General features: G+C 40.1%; 1 protein-coding gene across 3 annotated transcripts; it reads right to left on the bottom strand.

The window, feature by feature from the left end:
* Positions 1 to 428: 428 nt before the first annotated feature.
* hunk (hormonally up-regulated Neu-associated kinase) lies at positions 429 to 15,927 on the bottom strand. Of its 3 annotated transcripts, none has more exons than XM_015341820.2 (10): positions 15,724 to 15,927; positions 15,177 to 15,520; positions 10,730 to 11,022; positions 9,291 to 9,346; positions 8,521 to 8,656; positions 6,990 to 7,117; positions 4,542 to 4,668; positions 2,993 to 3,161; positions 2,605 to 2,773; positions 429 to 1,479 (listed from the first exon to the last, which is right to left on the bottom strand). In XM_015341820.2, exons 2-10 carry the CDS (start codon positions 15,408 to 15,410, stop codon positions 827 to 829), a joined length of 1,965 nt encoding a protein of 654 aa, XP_015197306.1. In that variant the 5' UTR covers positions 15,411 to 15,520; positions 15,724 to 15,927; the 3' UTR covers positions 429 to 826. The 3 variants fall into 3 exon arrangements, with proteins under 3 accessions (XP_015197306.1, XP_015197308.1, XP_015197307.1); XM_015341822.2 differs by having other exon boundaries at positions 15,177 to 15,477; XM_015341821.1 differs by lacking the exon at positions 15,724 to 15,927 and having other exon boundaries at positions 15,177 to 15,713.

Here is a 15,927-nt window from a genome sequence, read left to right as displayed (position 1 = left end):
CAGCAACATGTTACTTTAAGGATTAAATATGGCTGTACTGGTCTTTGTTAAGAGCTCTTAAAAAGTATTGCTTATAAAGCGTGTGCTAAAGGTAGCCTTTATGTTTCAGGGTTTACATGCATTGAATTATGAGAAGTCAGGTGCAGAAGAAAAACTAAAACTGTTCTAGAGAGATGTCATTTTCTAATCTGGTTTCATAATGTTAAGAACCTGGATTTGAGTAACATGTCTTATGTTAATTCTAGGAATACGTTAGTCTCAGGAATAAATTCAGTAGGTTATGTATAAAACGTGACTTTTATACATAAAAACACAGAGCAAATAGACACCTGATCACAGTTTCTTCTGTGAGGACAGTGCACTAAGAAAAGCAATTAAGAAATGTAGTAAATTAAGAATCACAAATAAAAAAATGAAAAACTGTTTTATTTTAAAAAAAGGTTCTTTTCACACAAAATTATTGACGGGCGGATTGTAGGTGCATATTTTAGAATGACAAACATGTTAATTTAGCAATGATATATATTGAAAGTTCTTATAATCTGTACAGCACTCATTTAAAGCATTCATTTCAAAATTCCAAATTGTAGAGGTGTTTTTTTTAAACATAAACGAAAGATATTTTTATTGCTGGCTTTAAGAGGACTGACGTGACTGCGTTTTGTGTAGAACTTTTTCCAAGCCCGGAAATTGGAAAATTTCCAGAAATAACCATAACCGTTTTCTAATACAGTTAAAAAATCACAGCATTTGGGATTGTCAGCTAATCTTTCCAGTTTAGTAGAAAGGGGCTGGATAAGTAACGACAGGTGTTTTCCAGCCACTGTCAGAACAATGTTTTGAGGGCCCCTGAGGCACAGATCAGTGTCTGCATGTGGTATGAGGGTAAGGGCGCTGCAGGGTTCAGTCCCAGAGGAGGATTGGACCTCACACTGAAGTTGTGGTTCCTCTTCTTTAGCATCTGGCCAATGCCCATCGTGGGGAACCTTCCTCGACTCTTGGGGCTGTCGTGGCACTCTCCACTCCTGCTGCTGGGAGCAGTCGAGGTGTCTGACGAGCTCCAGTCTGATCTAGAAGGGCACGTCTTGCTCTCGGGCGTTGGGAGAGCTGGAGGGCAGGGAATAGTGGCTTTCTTCAAGTAAGGGCTGTCGGGCTGGAAGGCAGGAGGGTGCAGAATGCAAGGGTGACCTCTGTGTGAGAAAGCGGGATGTGTCCCTTTCTGCCAGGGTGCTGGCGGGAATTGGTCCAGTTCTCTGATGGCAGGCTCCCAGGAATTACCGGTACAGGCTGGCGCACTTGGGTCCAGGCCTTCCCTGGCTGCGATAAAGCTGCCCTCTGGCTGGGGTTCGAAGCGTCTGATGGGTTGGGGAGTGTGAGGAAAAAGAGACTGTATCTCCAGGTATTCCAAGGAAGAGGAAACCACACTTCCACCAGGGCCGAACCTTGCTTCGCTCCCATTGGGAGCAGTGCGGATAAGGCCTAGAAAAGAGACAAACCACTGTGTTGAACATAGCAGAACCTTGTAAAGTCACGTTTTCTATTTCCTGCCTCCCCTCCCCCAGTAGCAGCTGTTCTTGTTCAAATGGCCCACCATTTTGTGAGGTTTCCATCTGTACTGCGCCCTGCCTGGAGGCTTTTCTCTCACCGCAGTGTTTCTCCAAATATTGTTAGAGGTTTTGAATATATTCCTAAAAAAGTTTGCATAAGTGGTTTAGATCTTTGGTTACATAACTTCTCATTTGCGTGCCCCTTTGACATCATCTCACGCCAAGAGTCCACCACAGGGTGAGACGATAATCGCTTATCGTCTCAAGGACAAGATACAAGCTTGTGAGATTAGAATGACTCAAGTGTTCCAAATGTACGCTTTTAACAGTTTGTTTGAAGCCGACATAGTACAACTGGAATTTATAATTTTCTCTCCGCTTATAACACCATGAGAGATTGATTTGACAGATTGAATTTAAGGATGACTTAAGAGATTTGCTGCTAAATCAATCAATACAATTTCTAATTGGGTGACTGGGTTCTTCAGGGCTTGCTCTATCCTGCGCAACAGAGCTGTGGGTCAGAGATTGCTCAGGGAATTTCTGCTGCATGTGAAGGAGGTGAGGAAACAGCAGCCAAGGTCATCAGCTGTCAGGTGACAGATCGTCACAACTGAATTGTAAGTGTACTCATCCCCCACAAGTATAAATACATATAAGATTTAGAAAAAAATGTTTTCATACAAGTAAATCAGCATTTAAGTGTCTAAGGTGAAATCTGAGCATCAATCTATTCCAGAAATGTGAAGCTGCTGCACTGTGTATAGAATGCTTATGTTGTAGATGTGCCTTTAGATGCAACACAACGGATAGTGATATATAACTGCCTTCTTCTATAAAGAAAACAAAGGAGAACCGATCTGTCCACACAGGCCTTCTTCAGACGTCAGCACCTTTTGAAGGGTTTACCTGCAGGGACTCTCACTTTGAAATCATTTACATTGACAACTGTGATAAATAAACTGTCACAACAAGCCAGTCTACCCATTGGTCTAATATCAACAGGTTTTACATGTGATTTGTAACTTGGGAAGCCACTCTTAATACTGGATCTCACCTCTGTCCAGAACGTTGTTCTGTGATTTTTTGTCCTTCAGCAGGCCCTTGTTCTGAAGCAGATAACGTGGAGTCTGTTTTGGCAAGATGGTAATTTTCTCCATTTTTTTCATCCAGTGGGTCTGAAAGACATCTGTTTTCTTTTCTTTTTCTACAACCTGCTGCTCCTCCTACAAAAACCAAATAACAAAAGTTATTCCCTGCTTCTATTTGATTTTTTCTCTTAAAAAGATTTGTGTGGATTATCAGTCTTTCTGAGATTGCCACCCCACAATTAGTTAACTGCAATGAGGACGAATTAGTTAGGTCTGAGCACCATATGCCATGTTTAAGGTTAAGGACAATTCTAACGCAATGTAAAGCAGATAAGATCTTGTGTTGACACTTACTTGGAAGACCCTGGTGAACCTCCTCATCTTCTTGTCCAGGAGGAAGTAGACCGCGAGGGTGTGACAGGCGCGGTTTGTAAGCACAACACTGAGGACATCGCTGTGCTTGTACCCCAGCCTTTCCGTCATGTGCTGCAGCACACTGTGGTTGATCTCCTTCATGTGTATCCTACTCAAAAAAGACAGGAGCGTCACCATTAGATCGCAAGACCAGCACTGTGCACCTTCATTCCTATAACTACTACTGCTTGTTTGCTTTTCTGTTTGGGTGCTTGAACAAGAAAACAGAATTACCAAATTTTATATTTTATATCATCCCATTCATGTGTCCCCAGTTTATAATCAACTTGGTGTACTGGTACAACATGTACATGTAAATCGTGCCCACCCAGCCCTCTCCAGTGATGTGTTGTGCACATAATTGTATATAGAGCTGAATCTGCCATTTGAATGAGTAATGTTCCTGATCAAGGAATATTGGTATTTTCAATGGAGGCTGTATGTATCTGGGTTACATCTCCTTGAATGGCAGTTAAGGGGTTAAACCAGTCATTGGTTCTAAATTTTAAGCACAGATGTACCGAGGTGATTAGTGTTCCAGTTAATTTGATTGAAAAAGTGATAATGTCTCTCCTCATATTCTCTGCAACTAGGAAATGTTACTGTCCCTACTGTTACAGATAACTAAAATGCCCTAACAGCGATCTGAACTGCACCATCAAGACATCAAAACTAAACAAAGTGGGCCTGATTGCATAAAATCTACCATTGAACAACTTAAGCATTATATACAGTGAGATTTCCTCTCAGTAAAACATTAACTACATTGCACTCGGCTGATCTGTCATAGACCTTAAAGTTATGGAACATTTAAGGGAAAATTAATTTAAGGTGCTTCCTGTAGCTAGCTACTGTGCAGCAATAGTAAACACATGTCTGGTTTGCAGACTGAACTGACTAGACATTCTCACTCTGACCTGTAATACGGTCGACATGTTTAGTTCAAGAAGGAAACTTATGTTTTCAAAGTCGAAATGTCACACAATGTTTTTTTCACAATGCTGTGCTTTAAAGTAATAATGGCTTATGTCTCGCACTCAAATCCTTTTTTCTAAGCAGAGAATTTAATGAAAACAATTTAGAGTAATGAGGCTCAACTGCGCAGTAAAACCAGTTTCATGACTTACAGAGAAGCCTTCCAGCCGCAAACAAGTTTTACTCTTCTTCTAAGATCCTTTGGTAAAGCTAATTAAAGAGACAGGGTACTTTTCACAGCAGTCCCCTGACACAATGGACTTGGCCTATTTTTGTCATTCATTGCTCCAATGAAAAGCCACTTAAAAATGTGTTGATGTTTCGATTTCTTCTCAAGATTTGTGATCTGTAAATCGTTGTGGCTGAGACAACAGGGGAGGAAATGGAGTAGTTAAACGCAGAAAATGATCTTATTTTGATTTTTTAATATTTAATGTCACCTTTATGCCAAAGTTCTTTGATTAGAATCGAGCGGTTTCAGTTTCTAAACATGCATGAGTTCACCCTGCCGTACCTATTCAGACACGCTGCTCCGTGTGGAGGGCTTCCACTTCTGAGCCATGGGTCCATCATGACTTGATGAATATTTGGCCTCTTCACTGGGTCTGGCTCCAGCAGGCTTCTTAACATGTTGACTGCAGCTGTAGACAGATCGCAGAGTGGAAAGCAGAGTTAAGAGTCAGGAAAACCGCAAGATCAAGAAAAGGCTTATTTCAGCCTATTGAGCTTTTTTCTCTCTGTGCCCAGAATAATTTTCAGGCAAAGCTATGAACTTCAATAGGTGACTATGTTGTTATATTTATAGAAAGCAGTGGTTCAGAAGACACGCTCCTTTAGTAATGTACAAAAGTATAATCAGTGAACAACAGAATATGTCCTCATTTTCTCTGAAAACGGCTTGGATAAGTCAGATAACTTGTTTTCATGTCTTAGGCTTTCAGAGGCGGGTGTCACCACAGAGTAGCAGCCCCAGCCTGACTACTCTGCAATGGCTGCCCAATAATAATTCTTTAAAGAGGTTTGAGTAGGGAGCTGCGTCAGCTGCAGAGGAACAAGAAAAGCTCATTTCCACGCTGAAAAGCAGAAAGATGTTACACCTTCTTCAGGTGTGCGTGAGAAAGAAGTAGAACGAAAAAGAAAAACTCTTTAGGAGAAAAAGGCTCAACAGCCAAAACATTTTTTCTCTCAACTTTTCACCGTGATACTAACCTAAATATATGCCTTTATTTATGGCTGTTTTTAAACATTTTCTTTTTTTGTACTGTTACTTTTGCAGCTCACCTGCTGTGGCAGCGCCGCACTCAAACAGACTAGGCCAAGTCACTTAAGGACACAATAGAGGACCTAAGGGCTTTTCCCTGACGTTGCAGTTCACTGCACATTCATTGCAAAGGTAAAAGCATCTTCCTGGTGTTACAAAGCCAAAAACAAACATTTGAACCACCTTCCAGAGGCCCTGCGTTAGCATGCTGAAAGATTAATGGGAAATCATACAACTCATTGTGGTCTTTTTTTCCTACTGGTGGAAAAACAGTAAAGTATATTATTATAGCCTTCAGTCTCTCTAGCCAGGAAAAAGGATGGTGGAGGGGGATCTCACAGAAATCTTCAAGTAATGAAAGGAACTGTAAAATGTTCAAACTTGACATGTGGACCTGGATTAGTTTGTATATTAAGTACAAATTGTTTCAGAATTGTGAGCAGGGGGCTTTTCTCTAGCCAGAGAGATTCATTGAAAAGTCTGCCAAGACCAATGACTATTACATTCTAGTGTAATAAAGCGTAATGCTAGTATGGTAAAACCAAAAAGTAAAAAATATGGAAACCAAAGTCAAACTGGTATGATGAACTTTTAGAAACAGTTCTTGGTCTGATAATTTATTTAAACAGTGGAAGGGCCAATAGGCCAATATTTGTATTTTTAGGTTCTTAACTGCAGCAAATTAAAAAACTTTTAGTTTTAGATTTGGAAAATAAATGTTTTTTTTGCTTTTAAAGGGTTTTGCTCTGTAGCAGATGCCCTTGAAATGTTCCATCTAGCAGTTCCAAACAAGAATGCTTTGAATTTGTTCCTTAATCTATCAAAGCTAGGGAAATTAGCAGAAAAACTCAGACACACAATCTTAGTTGCCAAAAATATTTTTGTCCCTCATATGGTTGAAAACAGGCTTCACAGTAAAGCTGGCATCAACAGAATGAAGCTTTTAAATGCATTTGTAGTGTTATCTGGGCACTTGTTAGATGCAAACAAAAGATAAACTTCCTGTATTTTGTTTTGAACTAAAAAAGGCATTTTCTTTCTAATTCAGTCATGCAGTTAACAACAGTTTCTAACTACTAAATTCCAGTGCCTAACACAAACAAATTTAGGTTTTGTTTCAAAAGAACCCTTTTCTTAGAATCTCCTAACTTACCATGTGAGAAAACATTCAACCCTCACATATGAACTTTATTTTCCTGAATATCCAAAATGTATAAATGAAACCAACTCTAGGCATGTTCTCCAAATGTACAGTAACTTGCTAAAACTCCACATCGAAACTTGGGCGCTTCACTTCTGTGTAGTCCTTGTGCGACTTCAGAATTGTGAGCAGGGGGCTTTTCTCTAGCCAGAGAGATTTATTGAAAAATGTGCAAAGACCAGTGACTACTACATTCTAATAGTCAAGGTTGTGGATTGTTTTCTTTTTCAATACGGCATTAGCAAATAACAGTTTTCACAATGTTTCACAGCAGAGATGCAGCAATAATAAAAAAGGAAGGAATTAATTACCTAAATCTTTTATAGCCTTCACAGTGCTGTGACAACAACCACTGCAAGAGCACTTTATACAAAGTGTATAGAGATTAGTAAAAACTAGCTAATAATTAAAGTTCAGTCATAAGAGTGTGCAAAACAATTAGGGATTCCAAAATGTCCCCGGGATTGTCAACAGGAGCTACTGTCATGAGTGGAAATTACCTATGGAGAGCTGTGGAGGCAGAGGGTTCATGTCCTTGTCCACCATCCTCTGGTGCAGGGCTCTGAGACTGAAGGGCTCCACAGTGAAGGGCAGGTTTCCTGTTAGCATGGCGTACATGTTCACACCTCTGGGAAATTCAACATGGAAAGAAAGGAGAACCACATTATTTCCCTTTTTAAAAGCACTAAGTAAAACTTTTCATCCTACAGCCAACTCCACTTGAAACCAAGTGCTGGGATTTTCATTTGCCAGGTTTATGTCTTTTACCTGCGTTTATGATCAATTGACATGAAGTGCTGGCTGTGATTGGGATTCCCCAGCCAGAGATGCACGATTTCTGAGCGCCAATGAGGTTGGGGTGCAATTGGTTAGACCAGTTTGCTAAGAACATTAGAACAGTGACACAGGGGAAGAAGTAATTCGGCCCATTTAGCTTGTAAAGTTCTGTAGTTAACTGCTAACTGATCCAAGGGTTTCATCCAGCTGCTTCTTAAAAGAAACCAGGGTACCAATGTGGCTGGATAACTTGTTCCAGACTCCTATGACCCTCTGATTAAATACATGCCTCATATTCTCTGTATTAAACTCACTTCCACATAGTTTCTACTTGTGCCCTCTAGTCTGTGTTGCACTGTTCATCCTGAAGAAGTACAGTGGGTTGACTTGATCAAGGTCTTGAAGGATTTTGAATACTTGGATGAGGCCCCTTGCAGTCTTCTCTGTTCAAGACTAAAGAAAGCCTCTGTTCCTGATCTTTGGGACACAGTGACCCCTTTAACCTACCAGACATTAAAAGGGCTGCAGTACAGGTGGTGTGGGCTGTGTTGCCTGTGATATTTTTCTGGAAACAGCTGGTTGAGATCCTTGGATTAATTAGCTACTAGCAACCAAATGATGGACTGAATGGCCTTCTGTCATTTATAACTATGTTGAATGGTCCAGGTTGAGTGTACAGGGTGTAATGACCAGGAGCTGTCACTTGAGGCCACCAAAGAGACAAATATAACCTTTCTTTTATATATGGTGGTTTCACTTGTTTACAACTGACCGTTAATTGTTCTTGTGAAATGTTTTCGCTTGAGAGTCATTTCTGGGAAACCCTTGGCAGCTGGAAATGCAATCTGCCCATATATATTTAAGGTGTGTCTGTCACACCTTATCCAAAGGTGAAGATCTTCTGCTACATTTATATACATTAAAAATTGTAATCGCCTGTGCTTTGCTTTAGATGCTGCCACCTCTTCATAAGTGTAGAATAAATACATTTTCAGAATGTTGCAATCTAGTTGCACTGTTCATAGGTGCACTGTTGCTTGTACCTGCTCATCAAACTCCAGGTACAGTATGTTGAGTAGGTAAGTTATTTAGCATGGTTATGACAGCAAATAATGAATTTAGCTATACAGAACATTAACATATTTGTAGAAAGGTCACTTCTTAAGGTAGAATTACGATTTTGCTGTTTAAGAGTGGAGTGGAGATCTCCAAGCCTCTCTGTAACTGGCTGAGCATACTGGAAAAATCACTTACATGGACCAGACGTCCACTTTGGGGCCGTATCTCTTTTTGGACAGGAGCTCGGGTGCTGCATACGCAGGGCTGCCACACTGAGTACTGAAGGGGTCAGAATAACCCAGCATCCAAGCGCAATTACTCAGGCCAAAATCTGGGAAAGAAAAGACAATTCAGCACTGATTTATTTGTATTACCATGGCTTCTCTTAATTGTTAAGTTTTCCATGCATATTAAAACCATTATTTTATCGCTGCAGTATTTAGCAGTGCCTAACAATGACCCAATTCTCCACATGTAACACTTGCTGTTAAATAAACCTCCTATAACATAGTACTGATGTTCCAAATACTTCACACTCGGGCGAGAACTTGTTAAGTTTGAACTAGTTAATGTATTCCTAATTAAACCTGGCCACATAATTAAATCTTTTTTGACTGAGAACTTCAGACAGATGTTTCCTCCCTGGAAAACTACCAATACCTTTTTTGATGAAAGTTATTTTCTTATCCCATGCTAATATCCATTTACAAGTTATTTGGGGTTTCACCACTGAATGGCTTTGAAAGAGAAGAAGAGGCATTGTTTTTGAATTTTAAAGAGATTTATAAAGTTGGCTGCTTCTGCATATGGTACTATGTTTCTTTCACATTAAAACATAGATTGTAATTCGAAACAGATTAATCAAATCAAATCAAAGCGATGTACATTGCATAAAAGAAATTCTGAAATACTTCAAGTAGGGTTCATTTTTAAGAGGTATATTTTAATTTGGTTTCATGTATTACCTATAAGCTTTATGTTGTCATCTTCATCCAGTAGAAGGTTCTCTATCTTCAGGTCTCTGTGAAAGAAACACACACATCTATTGTTAAATGATTGAAGCATAAGTTTCAATTGAAAGCATGCATATTCTTTTAGCAAAACACTGAGCCCCTACTGTATTGGACTCTCTTGATTGTGTCAAGGAATTGTTTATAAGAATTTACAAATCTAGCACCACAATTATGTATCCCGTGCATAAGTGTAATACTTATTTCAAAGTCTTTCAATCTGAGGTTTTCTAAAAGTCTAGAGAGATACTGTTAACATTTAAGGGAAAAATGTTTTTAGTTTGATTTAATTTATTTTTTCAGTTTGAAATAGTTCGAGGAGAAGTTAGGTTTATATGCTATTATCATTCTGAACCCCTTTTCAATTCTGAAGACTTAAACGTTTAGGAACAACTATAGTCAAACACCATGATGAACCATCCATTATAAATACCAGAATCAAAAATAATGCACTGTATTAGACGCAAAAAGGCAGTCGAATGATACACAAGATATAACAGACACAGTGTCCTAAATTAAGTTGTGTGGAATGCATGAACTGTTTTCATGTATCAGACAAAGGAAACATTGTCTCACGTCACAAGAATTTACAAGGGTCGGACTGTGCCTTCAGGATCAGGAATTGTATCATTGGCCATGAGAATCATAGTTACCTTTCTTAAATATTATCTGCAGGCTTTGTGACCTGTAATTTATCACATGGGTCAGGACTGCTTTATTGCTTTATGCTACTTCCATGCGTTAATATATAACTTTGATGTATCAGTGTTTGATAGATTAAAACTACAATACCAAGGAAAAGAGCCAAACTGTTTGTTCTTCTCTGTAATCCCTGGATTCAGCAATATCCTGGCATTCCTGAATAGATACCAGTTTTCTCTATAATGTCACGACAACGATGAAGAACTTGTCTATGTGTGCTGGCAGCCCTGTGTGTTCTTTTTTGAAAGCTTGTGCAAGTGTAAAAATACCCTGAAAAAATCATAGGAAAGGCAGTTGATAACTGATAATTAATTGTGACTCAGTGTTTAGAAAAGGCAATATGTTTATGATGTGAGAAGATACATTAGAGAGCTCACTCTTTCCTTAGCTGCACAGCTTTCTCACTAAAACAGGGACACACTACACTGCCACCAGACCAACAGTGTATGTATTATATCGGGAAAGAAGAGTTATTTGTTCGGGGATTCAAAAGCTTATGCCACTCTAGGGGTTCAAGTGAAGAAGAATAAATATAGTTCTCTCTCCTGGAGTTTTATGTATTAGACATGGCCATCCATATTTCTGAGGGATGTTTGGCTCCAGAGAAAACAGCCACATAAATATGCACAAATGTAACCCAAAGAAGACCGAGGCACGGATGAGGGCACCCCAAAACATTCAGTGAGAGTTACCTGTGCACCACCCCGGCCCGGTGCAGGTGCTCCACAGCCGTGACCAGCTGCCTGACGTATTTCTGCGCCTCCCTCTCCTCTAGCTTCTTCTTTTCATAGATGCGGTCCATCAGGTTGCCCCCTCGGCACAGCTCCATCACCAGGTAGTAGCTGTTCTCCGTCTCTAAAATGTCCAGCAGCTGGGTGATGTTGGGGTGGCGGATCATCTGCTGGATCTGACCCTCCCGCCTCAGGTTTTTCGTCACGTAGGAATCCTTTTTGGCCTTCCGCTTGTCGATCACTTTCACCGCCACCTGAGAGGAGGGCACACGAGTCTCAGTCTGGCCTTAAAAAACAGGTGTGACTGGTGGAAACAGTCACAAATGCGTGTTGAAATGTTTCTGCGCACTTTAATAGGCTCAGGGGATTAGGAACAGTATCTAATTACAGTACAGAGGCATATTTGCAAGTGGTGCATGTTCTGTACGTGCAACATATCCATCTGTTGTGAGCTGTTGTCTGTGTTGCATGCGACACAGCCAGTGGAGATTTCTGTAAAGTGTTATAAAAGTAGTTCGTAAAATGAGTTTTAATAAGCCTCTAAAATTTATGAAAGCATAATTACACACCTAAACAAAGGAAAATTCCATGCTGGAATTCCGAACTTGCGTGTTCATAGTAATAGACCTGGAAGGACAAACTAAAACATCCATCTGTTTTCTAAAAGCTCCATCTAATTCAAGGTTGCTGGGGATCTAGACCTTATCCTGGCTCAACAGGCACAAGGCTGGGTACACCTTGGATGCGATGCCAGTCCATTGCAGGGTAAACACAACAAATACACTCACATCAGGGCTAATTATCCCAGAAGTCAATTAACCTTTCAAGATGTTTTCGGACTGTGAATGGAAACTGAAGCCCCTGCAGGAAACCCACGCAAACACGTGGAGAGCATTACAAACTCCACACAGACAGCATACCTGGTCCAGAATTGAACCCAGGGCCCCAGCACTGCAAGGTAGCAATGCCACCATGCCATCTGGCAAGCTGAAACAGCCTCTCCAACACAGTCTTTTTATGTGCTAACAATGTCTTGCAAGTAACTCACACCTATAAGAGCCAGTCTTGACAGGCCAGAGCAATGAGAAGGGGTGACCCCTTACTAATGAAGGGAAATTAAACTGTAGGAGGGAATAATCAAACCCACCTTGCACGTTTTTGGCAGGTGAAAGGAAACCACAGCAGAAAAAGATTACACAAAACATGCAAACTCCACCCAGACAGGCCACCAAGATAGAACTAAATAGCAGTACCACCCGGACCTATATAAACAAATCCAGATTTGTTTCACAAAAGCAAAAAAGAAAAAACGTGGAGAAACTGACATGTCCATCAAACTTCGGCCTCGGGTTTGAACACTGCATTAACCATTTCCCAGCTGATTATAAGCAATAGTTTATGCAGCAAGGTAAAACACCACAGGGGCATTCATTTTACCTACTTTGAGAGTCTGATTTGAACTGCCATAAATGCAAAAACTTGAAAGTCTGGTTTATTTCTCCAAATACGCAAAGAATCCCAGTGAAACTGACAATTCCAGCAGTGCCTACTAATTCAAAGCAATAGAGCTAATGTTTATCACTCACTGCATTCTCTATCATTCTCCACTCCACATTCTTCAAGAGGGGAATGTATCTGTCACCAGTTCTTGTTTTTTTTTTAATGAAATGACAAAGGCATCTTAACAGTTATCTTTCCCATTTAAAGCAATCAAATCAAACAGGATTATTGAGGCAGATTGAAGACTGGCATTTCAATTTGCTCTGTCTGGTACCTAAGCTCCCAGCCTAGCTTAAGTTAATTTCGTAAGAGCTAGTGTGAGAGTGCTAAAACCCAATGCAATCAATAGTGAGGATTTTATTTCTGTAGGCCCCTGATTCCCTGCACATTCACAATATTAACTGTCGCTTAATTGCTCAATTAACATGAGAAAAAACAATTGGCCTTACATAGTACGTGTTGCCACCTATTCTGGAGAACAATTGTGCTATGTTCCATTAAATTAAAAAAATACATGCCTCCTGAACAAATCTGAGAATTGCAACTGACAGAGCAGAAAGGGTTGTTTGTAGCTGCTTAGAACGTTTGTTACTTTATTTGAATAAGGCAAAAGTGTCCTGCAGAACAGAAAACAGCAAGCAGAACTCTTGCCTTTTACTACTGAGTGCTGCACTAATGCATTTTATCTTTGTGCAGTTTTTACTCCACAAAGGTAGTAAGGAGTACTTGTTAGGAGTAAGGAGATGCTGTCTAACTACGTCAAGAGCTTCAGCATTCCACCCATGCTCTTAATTACCTAACCAAACTTATGCATTTTAATTGGACCACTTGAATGGTTCTCGCAAACCACTTAAAGAGTCACCCCCTTATTCCCTGTAGTCTCTTCATTGCCCCCACAAAAAGAGGTTATATGCAACTGACAGGTTACGACCCGTTAATGGATCGCATTGCTAAAACAAGAGACAACAATTTAGGAACCGAGCAGAGCAGCTGATTATAATGTGACTGAACTGTTTACATGAAAAACAGCATGTGTTCTGCTACTGGCCCTTCCCAGCACATTGAGATTCTGCATTTCAGGCCCAGAAAAGAAGTGGGCTGTTAAAAGGTTTATTGTGTTATCTAGGATACACATTATTAGTCTAAATCCTGCTGGCTTCCCCAAACACAGGAAAAGTTGTCCAGGGTAGCCCTAATCCTTTGTATTTTCATTAGTTTTGTGTTTTAAACGTGGAGATAGTTGAGCAAATACAAGTTTTTTGTTTATTTGGTGTAGGTATTTTAGATCAGTATCATTAAAAGATCCATTCAGTTTATAATCGTCCAAACACGGTTTAGGAACACATAACCTGCGTTGCTCTCCTTGAAGTCATCAAGAGATGCGATGAATCTTTTGTTTAGAAGGAAAGGCACCGCAGAAGAGGGAACAGGGAGTTCGAAAGTGAGACAGAGGATGAAGGAGTGAGTTGCCCTAAAAACTAAAAAACTAAAAAAACTAAAAATGCAATGTACGTTTTATGTACTGTAGCTGTGCTATGGTAGTAGTTTGAATAGCGATTCCAGGCCACCCAGACAATGGCAGTTGTTTTCTCAGATGTAACTGTGCCGTGCCTCTCACAAACACAAACAAAGCCATTCAGAACTTACAGTAATTGCAAACAAGGGAACAGACGGGCACTAAAGTCCTTTATGAATGAGAGCCTGAGCATTTATGCGGTGAATAACTGGATGACAAATTAATTTTCTCCTCATATGCACTCGCCAGAAGTATGCGGAGACCATTAGATGGCCTTAAACGAAAACAGCGGTGGTTTACCTAACGAAAAAAGTACGAACAGATTTCACGTGTAAACCAGTGCTATATTTACAAGCATTCAATTTTAATCACCAAAACCAATTTAGCTGCTGAACATACGTTTCGGAAACTAACATTCATTTTTTATAAACGTATTCATAACGCCACAAACAGAAAGCTATATCTGTAGGGAGTTCTCAAGCAAATCCAAATTACATTTAATTCCTATATGTAAGTCCCAGGTATTTCAAATAATGCTACAGATTTGCTGCTATTTACTTAATATGTTCATTAACACGACATTCATTAAGTTTCTAGGTATACCCTCTCTGGGGTAATCTCTTCTTAATTCAGACACCTCAGTAAGCCCCATTGATGCAAGTATTATCTAATAACATTTGAGCAGTGATTGACCTGGAACTTTGCGGACGTTTCCTGTTATCACTTCAAACCTGAAGATGAGAAACACCACCCTAAAATACCACCGGTATCTGATATTTCAGCTGAAGCACCGCCGACGTGCTCTTGACCAGATAACATCAAAATTCAATTATGAGCATTCGCTGGTCATACAAAAAGACCTTTAGTGTATGCAACATTAAATATTCCCTGTCCTAATGGAGTTGGGCGCTATCGATATTAATTCCAAAACTTAAGAACCGAATCGCTCACTCAAAAATACTAACAGTAAAGTAAACATGGTGTAACAGTATTCAGGGCTACTATATTAACCGCTAGGTACGAAATACATATACAGTACATGCAATACAACGATGACACGTGCATTTTGGAAGACACGTACTAGTGGAGCACTTTGTGGGGCGGTTCACTCTTTTTTTCCAATATACAAACGTTTTCCCTTTTAATGCTGGTTTCGAAGGTGATACCCTCACACTGTATATGGACTACTGTACACTGTCTTATTTTGGTTTAGGAACTACACTGGTTGATTTCGTATAAAATCGTACAAAAGCAAATGTAACTAAACAATTTTAAATTAAGAACAGAAATGAACAGTGCTTCTTTACTGTATGATTTCTGAGAAAATGTCAACAGACTGTTTCAACAGAATCTCAAGCAAAAGTGATAGAAAATAAAGAGGTGAAAACATACCGTCTCCCCGGTCATCACATGCAGCCCTTCTCTTACTTTAGCGAAAGAGCCTTCTCCAAGTTTTCTGCCAATGAGGTAATTCCCGACTCTTTTGGTGTGGTAAAACGTACGATGACTTTCTCGGGAAGGACACGGTGCGAAAGACGGGAAGCTGCTTTCAATGGCAATGCAAGGCGTCTTTAGTCCAAAAAGACGAGGTCCGTCGTTCACCATTTCCCTGACCGCAGCGGGCATCCTGCTTCGCGGAGCAGTCCAGCACCCTCCACTAACACCCCGTGAGAAAACTCCAGCCCCGACCTGCCTTTTGGAGATCAGAGGGGATAAGCGCAGTCAGCAAGGGACATCTGAAGAAAAAAAAAACATCACTTTGCACCCTGTCACTAATGTGAAATACTTAACGCGTTTTAAAACAACGCACCACCTGTCCAATCCAAGCTTCAAAGATTAAATTAATGCATCACTTTAATGCAATTATTAACTCCGCATAATAATTTTATGCAATACGAGGATAATTCATAGTCCTCAAAAATGTATTACACACACGAACCTTTTATCTGTCCTGCTTAATTAGTAGGCAAAAAAAGTTTCACTGAAGTTTTCGTTTGCCACACGGTCAAGGGCTGTCTTCTGTTTCCAGATAGCGCAGTGAGAGGACTGTGCTCAACGCGACCGCCGGGCGACACTGACTCGTTTCTTTTCTGTAGCAGAAACCTCATGTGTGAGGGCTGGAGTAATTTAATCGGCTCGCAGT

The sequence above is a fragment of the Lepisosteus oculatus genome, chromosome 5 (genome assembly GCF_040954835.1).
Source record: "Lepisosteus oculatus isolate fLepOcu1 chromosome 5, fLepOcu1.hap2, whole genome shotgun sequence".
Classification (NCBI taxonomy): domain Eukaryota; kingdom Metazoa; phylum Chordata; class Actinopteri; order Semionotiformes; family Lepisosteidae; genus Lepisosteus; species Lepisosteus oculatus.
This window is presented reverse-complemented; position numbering and strand designations above follow the sequence as displayed.